Source organism: Carlito syrichta, unplaced genomic scaffold (assembly GCF_000164805.1).
Source record: "Carlito syrichta isolate Samal-C Ts95f unplaced genomic scaffold, Tarsius_syrichta-2.0.1 Scaffold153792, whole genome shotgun sequence".
Taxonomy (NCBI): domain Eukaryota; kingdom Metazoa; phylum Chordata; class Mammalia; order Primates; family Tarsiidae; genus Carlito; species Carlito syrichta.
Genome location: NW_007097888.1, coordinates 12,722 through 24,895, shown reverse-complemented (window position 1 = coordinate 24,895; position 12,174 = coordinate 12,722). Strand labels below are relative to the sequence as shown.

The 12,174-nt window shown below is 54.8% G+C and overlaps 1 protein-coding gene across 1 annotated transcript; it reads left to right on the top strand.

The window, feature by feature from the left end:
- Positions 1-2,694: 2,694 nt before the first annotated feature.
- On the top strand, positions 2,695-11,979 carry C1S (complement C1s). Its single transcript, XM_008050830.1, has 11 exons — positions 2,695-2,862; positions 3,108-3,315; positions 3,825-4,002; positions 5,507-5,632; positions 6,077-6,276; positions 6,440-6,593; positions 6,966-7,081; positions 7,711-7,789; positions 8,429-8,557; positions 9,724-9,798; positions 11,273-11,979. The coding sequence occupies exons 1-11, from the start codon at positions 2,840-2,842 to the stop codon at positions 11,977-11,979; spliced, it is 1,995 nt and encodes a 664-aa protein (XP_008049021.1). The 5' UTR covers positions 2,695-2,839.
- Positions 11,980-12,174: the final 195 nt, after the last annotated feature.

Below are 12,174 nucleotides of genomic sequence, written 5' to 3'. Positions count from 1 at the left end.
GTCTCGAACCCGTGGGCTCGGGCAATCCACTCACCTCAGCCTCCCAAAGGCGCGGGATGACAGGCTGAGCCACCGAGCCCGGCACGACACCCTTAAACAAGGCGGAAAATGCAAAAGTGAACTGGACCCAGAGCCTCCTTCAGAGACCTGATGGGCTCACAATTCTCTTCCTTTTAACATGTGCATTTATTTGGCACCATAGTGTGTAAAGTTTGTTTGCACTAGTATTTCACCAGCTCCCCCCAGCAGTCATGCAGGTTAGGCAGCACTGAAATGCTCTCCATTTTACATCCGAAGAAGCCAGGCGGTTAGGTGATGAGCTGAACAAAGCCTTCCTGCTGAGCAGCAGAGCCAGGACCTGAGCCTGTCTTCGGAAGGCAAGCCCAGGGCTGAGCCAACCACAGGTGAGACTCATGTGCAGACACTGTGCTTCATTGATTCCAAGGCTCTTCCCCAAACTTTTTTATTGCTGGTGGAGTGTAAAATAATGACACATCCTCAACTGATGAAGTCTATAGTTCACCGGGATGCAGCCACTAGGATGGTGATAGAAAGTGATTAAGGACTCAAAGGGGAACGGAGAGGTCAAGGAAGGCTTTGTGGATGAAGGGGTCAGGTCCTCAGCTCCTTATCTGCAATTCCAAACTCCAAAAATCTCTGAAAACAAAGTTTTTTGTTTTTTTCCCCCCAAGTTTGGCTTCAAAACTTATTTGGCAGCAAAACCTGACCTGAACTGATGAAATTTGTAACCTTTAGTGTTTCACTGACTGTGAAGATCGATGTTTAGCTGCAGAAATATTAATGTTTGACAGTAGAGTGTTATCTCAGTCCCTGGGGGAGGGTAAAATCTGTAAAATTTTGTATTTCAAGCACATCTGCTCCCCAGGGCTAGGGGTGGGACTCTGGCTTGTGTCTGTCCTGGGGCCTGATTGGCGGGTGGAGTTTAGTTGTTTGGAGATGGGGAAGGGACTGTATGATGAGGAGAAGAATCACCCCCTCCAACATGGGTCTCTGCGGAAGTCATGACCCACCGCTGCCCCTGCGGTGCGGCAGAGATGCTCTGTGCTTCTGATAACAACGCTCCCCAATTCGTGATTCACCCCCAGCTGGAGGGCTGGACTTTCTGGGTTTGGCTTTTTTCCCTAGTATCAATCCCCTCCTTTTCCCACAAATCACCTGACTTCTCCGAAAACTCTGAAACACGCCCTTTGGCTGAAAAAAAACATTAGGCAATCAGTGAAATTCCCCTTTCCTCCTCTCCTGCTCCAGAGCCCTGGATAGAGGAACCTCAGCCTGGGAGGAGGATGCTGTCCTTGTTTCAAAAGCAGAGGGAGCTCCAAGATCAGGGCTGAGCTGCCCTTCCCTGATGCGTGGTCTCCCAGCCCCCTCTGTTTGGATCAGGCAATTCCAGACATGCACACTCGGTCAGGGACTCGCGTGAACAGAGCCAGGCCAGAGAGGCTGGCTGGAGGCTGGTGCAGAGGGAGTCCAGGCCCCGTGCTGCCATCCCGGGCGCCGGCCGGGCTGCTAGCGTGTCCACTGGCAGGAGAGAGGGGACGGAGCCACTTGCTCTTGTCAGCTTCTGAAGGTAAAAACCAGAGATTTGACAGAGGAGGAAAGAAAGGTAGAAAGCCTCCCTCTGGGGGCTTGGGGCAGAGAAGAAGGGCTGACGGAGGCCGCCTCTTTCTCTTAGGCTGCTCCTGTCCAACTCCCCCTGCCCCAAGGTTAAAACAATTTGGCAAGACTTTCCTAGGAACTGTGGGATGATAGCTTGTCTTTGTAGTAAAGGTGGGGAAAAAAACTCCAAACAAGCCCTGGAAAAAGAATGTAGGGACGTTTTCTTTCCGACCTTTCCTTTCCTTTTATGTTCCTCGTCATTTGGCTGCCCCCTCCCCTTTTTCTGAGTCGGTGTTTCACTCTGTTGCCCAGGCTTGAGTGTGGTGGCACAATCATGGCTCACCGAAGCCTTGACCTTCTGGGATCAAGTGCTTCTCCGACCTCAGCCTCCCAGGCGACTAACTGGGACTGCAGGCATGCACCCACATGCCCCAATAAATTTTTGATAGATATGAGGTCTTGCTGTGCTGCCCAGGCTGTTCTCAAACTCCTGGGCTCAAGCGATCCTCCCTCCTCGGTCTCCCAAAGCGCTGGGATTACAGGCGTGAGCCACCACGCCCAGCCTGTCCCTCTTTTTTGTCCTCACAGCCCTATCCCAATGGGGCAGCTCTTCCCTTCTCAGACCCCTGGTCCCATGGTCCCTACTTCTCCTAGTAGTAGAAGCTCACGGCTCCATCAGCTGCCGCTGGAGTATCAGCAGCAATGCACGTGGTAACCAACGCACAGAGAGAGCTGGTTTGAGGCCATAGTGGGGTCGTGGCAGAAGAGGAGGGAGGACTGTCCCAGATGAGTCCTGAAAACCTGTCGGAAATGCAGACATGGTTGTGTGAGCACAGGAGAGACTGGCACCGCAGGGTGAGGGTGGGGAGGAGAACAGAGGAAGAGGAGAAGCAGGAGAGAACACCCATTCCTGTGGAGAGAAACTGGGAGATGGTCCAGACACACGAGAGGGAAGGGCTCTGTCTAGTTCCAGTCTAGAAGGGTGGTTGAAGCGAGAGCAGGGAGGGCGTGAGGGGCGGGGTGCCACGTGTGGACGACGACTGATGTGACTCTGTGTAGCCTGCGCGCTGTCCTTGTGAAGGTGACACTGACCCCGGGGGGTCCCTCACCACCAAAGCAGGTGCCTGTGTTTGCCAGACAAACACAGACAGGCCTGCCACCCCTGCAGCTCCAAAGTCCAGAGGTGCGGAGAGCCAGGACCAAGAGACGGGTAGCTCACCTGATGGACAAGCTGCCAGCCATGTGGTAGGTGACCGAGGGTCTCCAGAGATGACCCAGACTCCATTCCCCTAGTCTTCTCAAGAAAAGGGCTCTGATGGGAAGCCTGGTTTGGGGTTGACCTTGGCCTTTACTTTATTCAACCTAAAAGTATCTCCACGGCCTGCTGACTGCCTTTCTCCTTTCCCCTTCCTTCGGCCTGTGACAAGTGCGGAGTTCTGCCCTAGGCTGCTGGTACCCAGGTTGCCCACTTCTTTATGCCTTTTTTTCAGGTGCATTGTCCTGTTTTCCCTTTTGGCGTGGGTCTGTGCTGAGCCCACCATGTATGGGGAGATCTTGTCTCCTAACTACCCTCAAGCGTACCCCAATGAAGTAGAGAAGTCCTGGGACATAGAAGTTCCCGAAGGGTACGGGATTCACCTCTACTTCACCCACCTGGACATAGAGCTGTCAGAGAACTGCGCATACGACTCAGTGCAGGTATATTATGAGCCTACAAAGAATAGACATGGGCTGAGCTCCATGGCTCACGCCTGTCATCCCAGCAATTTGGGAGCTTGCGATGGAGGACTACCTGAGCCCAGGAGTTCGAGGCCAGCCTGGGCAACATGGCGAGACCTCGTCTCTACAATAAACAAAAAAATTAGCTAGGCGTGGTGGTGTGTGCCTGCAGTTCTAGCAACTTGCGAGGCTGAGGCGGAAGGATCTCCTGAGCCCAGGAAGTCGAGGCTGCGGTGAGCTGTGATCGTGCCACTGCACGTCAGCCTGGGCAACAGAGTGAGACTCCAATTCGAAAAAAAAAAGAGAATCGAGATGGAAGACCAGATCTGGGGTGGTGGGATAAGGATGTAGGAGGGAGCTCCATAGGCATACCACGCACTGGAGTCAACTGTCTGAAGGGGCTAAATGATCTACTTTCCGTCCCTTTTCCTCATACCGCCGTACCAAAACATTCCCCTTTCCTGGTTTGTTTTTGACTCTTCTCTTAGATAATGTCAGGGGAGTTTGAAGAAGGGAAACTCTGTGGACAGAGGACCAGCAAAAATCCCGACTCCCCGATTGTGGAAGAGTTCCAAGTCCCATACAACAAACTGCGGGTCATCTTCAAGTCAGACTTCTCCAATGAAGAGCGTTTCACCGGCTTTGCTGCATACTACGTTGCCATGGGTAAGGCTCATCCTTCTGCCTGTGCCTTATGGATCCAGCCAAAAGATTAGAAGCAGGAAAACCACCGAGCAACACGCTGAATAAGGATTCTGCTCATGACACCTGCAAAGTGTTGGTCTGGCCTGGGTCCCTCCATAAATCACTTCTGTAAAATTCAAACACATAATCATATCTTAGTGGTGATGATGGTAATGTTAATATAGGTAACAAACAGTAATTTTTTTTGAGTTGGAGTCTCACTCTGTCGCCCAGGCTGGAGTGCAGTGGCATGCTCACGGCTACCACAGACTCAACCTGCCGGGCTCAGGCAATCCTTCCACCTCAGCCTTCCAAGTAGCTGGAACTATAGGTGTGCACTACCACACCTGGCTGATTTTTTGATTTATTGTAGAGACAGGGTCTTGCCAAGTTGCCCAGACTGGTTTCAAACCCCCGGGCTCAGGCAATCCTCTCGCCTCTGCCTCCCAAAGTGCTGGAATTACAGGCTTGAGCCACCGTGCCCGGCCAACAGTAATTATTGAGAGTCACTAGGAATTGAGTACTGTTTTAGGGGTTTTACCTGTTTTAACATAATCTTCATTTCAACCCTTAAAGGTAGGTATTATTACCTCCATATAAAGACAAGGAAAGTGAGAACAAGGAAAGATAATAACTTGCCAAGAGGCTGGATGCTGTGTCTCCTGCCTGTTATCCCAGCACTTTGGGAGGCCAAGGTAGGAAGATCTCTTGAGGTCAAGAGTTTGAGACCAACCTGGACAACATAGCAAGACTCCATCTCTATGAAGATTAAAAAATAATTAGCTTGGCGTGGCGCTATGCATCTGTAGTCCCAGCTACTCAGGAGTCTGAGGCAGGGGGATCACTTGAGACCAAGAGTTCGAGACTGCAGTGAGCTAGAATAATACCACTGCACTCCAGCCTGGGCAGCAGAGTGAGATTCTGTCTCTAAAAATAATATAAAATAAAATAACTTGCCAAGAATCACACAAGGAGTGTATGGTATTCAAACCGATTCAACATATGACAGACATATGCCACAACACTCAGCTAATTTTTTGATTTTTTGTAGAGATGAAGTCTTGCTATGCTGCCTAGGCCAGTTTTGAACTCCCGGGCTCCAGCAATCCTCTCCCTGCGGCTTCTCAAATTTCTGGGATGACAGGTGTGAGCCACCGCACCTGGCCTTGGTTGGTGCTTTTCTGGGGTTTGTTTTTTTGATTCAGGGTCTCCCTGTGGCGCCATCCGGCTCAATGCATCCTCAACCTCCTGGGCTCAGGCAATCCTCCTGCCTCAGCCTCCCGAGTAGCTGAGACTACAGGTGCATGTCTCCATGCCCAGCTAATTTTTTTGGGAGTCACATCTTGCTGCCTAGGCTGATTTCGAGCTCCTGGGCTCAAGCACTCTTCCCTCCTTGGCCTCCCGAAGTACTGAGATTGCAGGCGTGAGCCACTATGCCCAGCCTTGGAGCTTGTTTTTGATGTCAGTCTTTTTCTGCTCTTTGAAGATGTAGACGAGTGCACAGATTTTGCAGACGTCCCTTGCAGCCATTTCTGCAACAACTTCATCGGAGGCTACTTCTGCTCCTGCCCCCCAGAATACTTCCTCCACGAGGATATGAAGAACTGCGGAGGTGATGTTGGCCTCTGGAGGAGACCATGTTCCTGGGTCTGGAATGGCCTGAGGCCTCAGTAGGGCTTTGTCCACCCTTCCAGTCCTGAGCAGGCCCAGCCTTCATCTGGCATCTATTCTTAGTTATTCGGAAGCCGGGGGGAGCCATCAGAGGGGAGGAAGACAAGGCTACGAGTGGGGTTAGTTAACCGGAGAAGAGGACTTGGGGAGGGAGGCCACTGGGACTGTTCATGGCCAGCAAGGGCTCCATCATAAGCAAAGCAATGGAAACCTGGGGGCACTGGACATTTCTACCAACAGGTCTTGGGTGGGTAATTGCTCCGTGTGGGCCTGGGTCCCAGGGTCACTTGGGCAGAGGTCTGCCAGCTTGTGAGAGAAGGAATCGTAGAACAGGGCAGGAGCTCTGTCGCTCGGCCCTGCATTGGATCCTTTCTCTCTCCCTCAGTCAACTGCAGCGGGGATGTATTCACGGCGCTGATTGGGGAGATTGCGAGTCCCAATTACCCCAATCCGTACCCGGAGAACTCAAGGTGTGAATACCAGATCCTGCTGGAGGAGGGCTTCCAGGTGGTGGTGACTGTGCGGAGAGAAGATTTCGATGTGGAACCAGCCGATTCAGAGGGAAACTGCCCTGACAGTCTAGTTGTGCGTGATGGTTGGTGAACTTCCCCACCCCAACCCAGGCAGAGAGCTTTTTCCTAGAAGACAAAATCGTCTTTTCTCCTGCCACCCCCACCCTGCTCTGCCACTTTACCTCTTTCTTTGAGTTCTTTCCCTCTTCTGACTTCACCATTTGGTTTCCTTTCAGTTTGTTGCAGGAGATCGCCAGTTTGGTCCTTACTGTGGTCATGGATTCCCCGGGCCACTCAGCATCGAAACCAAGAGCAATGCCCTTGACATCATCTTCCAAACCGACCTAACAGGGCACAAAAAGGGTTGGAAACTTCGTTACCATGGAGATCGTGAGTAAGCTGGACGTGGCCCTTGGGTGGGTGGCACCAAAGTCTCTGGACAGCGTAGAACCACAGCAGAGCTTGTTATCGACGGCAGTTTGGATGGATCCAGGGACACTTCACCTGCTTGGGGAAGTCCGACCCTGTCAGCGGGTGCGAGAAATGCCTCAGCCTCTGATCATCCTTCAGCGAGACCTGAGAGCGCAGACAGCTTAGGGGTGGTTGGTTAGCAAATGCCGTGTTATTTTAGATGGCTGGCCTCCTGGATGGAGGATGACCAGACAGTTTTAGAAAGTGAGAGAATGATGTCCATAGGGTAGAGCGTCTCCAACTGTCCAGTAAATTTTGCTTTTTTCTTTCCCAACTTCTGTGCTTTCCAAGCAATCCCCTGTCCTAAGGAAGACACTGCCCATTCTGTCTGGGAGCCTGAGAAGGCAAAATATGTGTTTCAAGATGTGGTGACGATAACCTGTGTGGATGGGTTCGAAATTGTGCAGGTGGAGTACTATCTGGGTTTCTCCTTGATCTCTGGCCCCAGACCGGGATGGGTTTACTGAAACTGTCCAGTCATTTCCCTAACGTCCTTGTTTGATTGAGGTATGACACCTTGTCCAAAACCAGAGTGGCTTACGGCACTTTGGGAGGCCGAGGCGAGAAGATTGCCTGAGTCCAGGGGTTCTAGACCAGCCTGGGCAACTTGGTGAGACCTCGTCTCTACAATAAATCACAAAAACTAGCCGGGCATGGTGGCCTGCGTCTGTAGTTCCAGCTACTTGGAAGGCTGAGGCGAAAGGATCGCCTGAGCCCAATAGGTCAAGGTCTCGGTGGCCGTGAGCATGCCACACTCCAGATGTTTCATTCCCTTGTGAGTCTGGATGCTTGGCCAGCGTGGCATTCTTTCTCTGCCTTCAGCCCTCCTGAGGGTGGGGAGCTGACTCGCTGGGGCAAAGCTGACTTTCAGCTCTGTCTCCTGGGTGCTTTGGGTCATTCTGCAAAGATGTCCCCAGGCTTCCTGTGGGGGGTGGGGGGACTCCTCGTTGATCCAAGGCCAGAGGTCAATTCCATGTTTGATCTTGGCTTCCCCATCTCTCTTTCTCAATGAATGGCGACGCTTCTTATTTTCCAGGGAAATGCTGGCTCAACGTCTTTCTATTCTACATGTCAAAGCAATGGAAAGTGGAGTAATTCCAGAATGAAATGTCAACGTATGTATCTCCTCAAAGTGGAACTTTTTTTCCTCCCAAAGGGAATTGAAAGATTAGCCCATCAACATTTTTTTTTTAATTGTAGAGATGAGGTCTCGCCAAGTTGCCCAGGCTGGTCTCAAACCCCTGAGCTCAGGCAGTCCTCTCGCCTCGGCCTCCCAAAATGCTGGGATGACAGGCTGGGTCACCGCGCCCGGCCTAGCCCATCAACATGTGAACACATGGTTTCCTTGTGGGTTTGTGAGAGAGCGGACTGGACTTTTCCAGGGAAGCCACTCATGGGGGCTTTTCTAACCCCGGTCCTGATCTGGCTCCAGGGCAGCTAGACTGGCAGGTTTCCTCTCAAGAAAGGGGCTGTGGAATTGGGAGAGTTAGCTGTCCCACATAGGTACGTTCCTGACTTCTGACCTCTGAGGTCCAGCCTGTCAAGAGGTCATCTGAATGGGCAGGTCTCAGGGGTCAAGGAGGTTGAGTGGCGCTTGCTGGGAAGGATGGCCACCGAGGCTGTTGGGGGGATGCTCATCCCAGGGCTGCTTACGCATATGGGCTGAGGAGGGTGTGTGGCGGGAACTGGCCCCGTGACTCTTCCTGGGAGGAAGTGGCTGTCCTGAGCCCCTCTCTCCCGCCTTTCTTTTGCAGCTGTGGACTGTGGCGTCCCCGAACCCATTGCCAATGGTAAAGCGCAAGACCCAGAAAGCACTTTGTTTGGTTCTGTCACTCGCTACACTTGTGCGGAGCCCTATTACTACATGGAAAATGAAGGAGGCGGTAGGTTCCCTCTGCTAGAGGAAGGAGACAGAAGTAGTGAGAAGAAGCAGGATGCCAAATAGCCCTGTCTTTCTGGGAGGAGAGAAATGAAGGAGACAGGGCCAGGCGTGGTGGCTCATGCCTGTCATCCCGGCACTTTGGAAGGTGGCGGCGAGAGGTTGCCTGAGCCCAGGAGTTCGAGACCAGCCTGGGCAACATGTGACTCGACAATAAAGCGAAAAAGTAGCTGGGACCACCTGAAGCTAGAAGGCCGAGGCTGTGGTAGCTATGACTGTGCCACTGCACTCCAGCCTGGGTTTACAGAGTGAGACTGGCAAAAAAAAAGAAAAGAAAAGAAAAGAAAAGAGGGAGACAGGGCAGACATTGTCCATCCTCTTGGCTTAGTCTAAGGATGCAGTTTTCATAGGGGGCGGGGCACGTTCCCTAGAACCACAGAGGTCATCAACTCGACAGCAGCAGGAATTCCCCTGCCTCAGCTGTGTCACATGGGGGTTCACCTCTGACCCGTTTCATTCAAAACCCACAGGAGCAAGGTGTCCAGCTTCGAGTCACCATGCTAATATGATGACGGGCTCTCTTGATGTAGAGGCCTTGGTTGTGCTTGACGAAAGTCTGGATGAGGCATGACACATCTCACTACATTGGTTTTTTTGGTTTTGAGTTGTGGGTCTCCCGCTGTGCCCAGGCTGGCATGCAGTGGCATGATCACGGCTCACCACAGCCTCGACCACCTGAGATGAGGTCTTGCTCTGTTGCCCAGGCTGCTCTCGAACTCTTAGGTTCGAGCAATCCTCCTGCCCTGGCCTCCCAAAGTGCTGGGAGGGTAGGCGAGAAACACCGCGCCTGGCCAATGTTGCTATGAATTTGGCTGTGCCTGATTCTTCCACCCGGCGCGTGTTCCTGGTCCCTGCCGTGGCCCTTTTTCCTTCTGCTTTCCCTCCTCTCCCTTGGCAGGATGGAGGCCTGAGGGATTAATTGGGGGGCGTCCTCAAGGACTTTTCTGGCTGATTTGCTCTGACCCCTTTCTCCAGTCCCGGAGGAGCTGAGGCTCCGGGTGGAGGGAGGCCTCAAAGCCAGGAGATGTGGGTTCGAGTGGGACCCGGACGGAGGGGGGCCTGGAAGGAGAGGGGGGTGCGGGGGTGAGCTGCGTCCTCGTGCTGTTCCAGGAGAGTACCGCTGTGCTGGTAACGGGAGCTGGGTGAACCAGATGCTGGGCACGGAGCTGCCAAAGTGTGTGCCAGGTAACCAGGGCTGAGGTCTGGGGAGGGTGGCGGCCACGGGGGCGGGGCGTGGAGGTCACCTTCTGGAAGGGGCTGCGGTCCTCTCGGGAGAGGCCTTGGTCGGGGATTGTCAGAGCCCAGCTCAGCGGGGTGGCAGGGACATTGGCTGTGGGCCTGCCGGGGCCTGGGAATTCCCTCAGCACAGGAAGTCAGGCTGACCGGAAGGACCAGAGGGACGGCTGGTGTCAGAGTCAGGGCCCGTCAGGTGTGGTGACACAGATGCGGTGAGGGAACACAGACCTGCTGAAAACCAGCCAGGCGTGGTGGCTTGTGCCTGGAGTCCCAGCTATTCTTGAGGTTGGGGTGGGAGGAGTGCTTGAGCCCAGGAGGTGGAGGCTGCGGGGAGCTGTGACCGTGCCACTGCACTGCAGCCTGGGCGACAGAGCAGGTCCTGTCTCCAAGAAAACAGAAGAGAGAGAGAAATAACCTGCAGAAAACAGCCTCCAGGGGAGGGTGAGGACATGCGCCCAGAACCAGACTAGTTCAAGTGCCTGGCTGTCACCTGAGCAGCTCATAGGGCAACAAGACGTGGGGAAACAGGAGACACCAGGGTTTGCAGGGGCTGAAGGGCAGAGGGCTGGGGCCAACCGGAGCAGGAATGGCGCTCCTGCCGTGGACGCCGTGTCGCTGAGAGCGAGGACTGGGCTCCCCCGTTGGGTTTACTGTCTCACCCCCAGCCTGGCCTCAGCACGGCCCTGGGCGCTGGGGCTGCTGGTCTCGTCTGACAAGCGGGTCAATCGAGTGCAGGCCCTCAGAGTCAGCGGGTGACAGACGGGCACTGGCTCTGAGCCTGGGGCTGTCTGGGTCCAAAGCCCTTTCTGCTCCACTCTGAGTCCACCCAGTCGTCCAGTGAGGGGTTTGGGGATGCCAGCTTCACCGGAAACTCAGGTGTGCCGGGCGACGGTGAGGCCATCACACCCGAACCGATCACTGGGGAGTGAGGGGCTGAGACCCAAGAAGGGAGCCCAGTCTTCACGCCCTAGGCTGACCTGTGAGTGACCGGGCGGGACTCCAGTATAGCGAGGACTCCAGTCAAGAAAGTGATGAGGGTTGGCTCTGGGCAGCTGGGGAAAGGGGTCCCCAGCACTGGCTCTCAGCTGGGCCTGGCCTCACAGGCCGAGCCCGAAGGTAGGTGTGCCCCGAAGGGTCCGTGCAGAGAGGTGCGTCGCCCAAGGTGCCGTGGGACTATCTGTGGATAACAGGAGGCGCCGGTGCCCTTGAACTCAGGTTCGCACACTGCCCCTGTTTAGCCAGTCTCTCCCGCGAGAGACCCTGGGAGAGGCCGGCAGGGTCAGGCATTGGGATGTGGACAGAACAGTGCTGACTGGTGTGCCAGAAAGCTCTGCAACCCAGCGGTGCGCGCGTTTGAACGCAGGAGGGTGGGCAGGGGCGGCCTCCGTCCCTGCTCCGCCCACCTGGCTCGTTTCCTTCCTAGTCTGCGGAGTCCCCAGCGAGCCTTTTGAAAAACAGAGGATCTTCGGAGGCGCCAATGCCAACATCCAGAGCTTCCCCTGGCAGGTCTTCTTCCGGCACCCGTGGGCGGGCGGCGCGCTGGTGGGCGAGCGCTGGGTGCTGACGGCGGCCCACGTGGTGGAGGGGGTCCCCGAGCCCACGATGTACGTGGGGATCACCACGGTGCAGACCTCACGCCTGGCGGATGCCCAGATGCTCTCGGCTGAGCGCGTGTTTGTCCACCCGGGCTGGGAGTCGCTGGACGACCCCCACGCGCGCAAGAATTTCGACAACGACCTCGCGCTGGTGCTGCTGAAAGACCCCGTGAGGATGGGGCCCGCCGTCTCCCCCATCTGCCTCCCAGGCGCCTCCGCCGAGTACGACCTGGAGGCCGGAGACCTGGGGCTGATCTCGGGCTGGGGCCGGACCGAGGACAGGCACCGCGCTCTGCACCTCAAAGGGGCGAAGCTGCCCGTGGCCCCTCTGGAGAAGTGCCGCGAAGTGGAAGGGGCACACTCCGAGGGGGAGGCCGGCGCCTACGTCTTCACGGAGAACATGATCTGCGCGGGGGGCGAGCGCGGCGTGGACTGCTGCCGGGGCGACGGCGGCGGGGCCTTCGCCGTGCAAGATCCCCGCGGAAATGGGTTCTACCTCCCGGGGCTGCAGTTGAGGTTACCCCGTTTTACTTGATGTCTGGAATTGACCTCTTGGATCTGGCCCTCCCAATACAAAGTCTCTTCAGTGAACATGGATCTTACCTTCCAAATGCTTTATGACTTGGCTGACCTAATGACCTCTCACTGTTCCAGTGAGGGCTCCCCTCATATTCCCATCCTGCAGAACACCATCCCATTCTTCCTGCTCTCATGTTGAATCATTAACTAA

Excerpts from the sequence above, each read along its gene's own strand:
- C1S (XM_008050830.1), top strand. The coding sequence starts at position 2,840 with ATGGACAAGCTGCCAGCCATGTG. Across the intron at positions 2,863-3,107 it reads GACAAGCTGCCAGCCATGTG|GTGCATTGTCCTGTTTTCCC; the intron begins GTAGGTGACCGA and ends CCTTTTTTTCAG. Across the intron at positions 6,277-6,439 it reads ACTGCCCTGACAGTCTAGTT|TTTGTTGCAGGAGATCGCCA; the intron begins GTGCGTGATGGT and ends GTTTCCTTTCAG.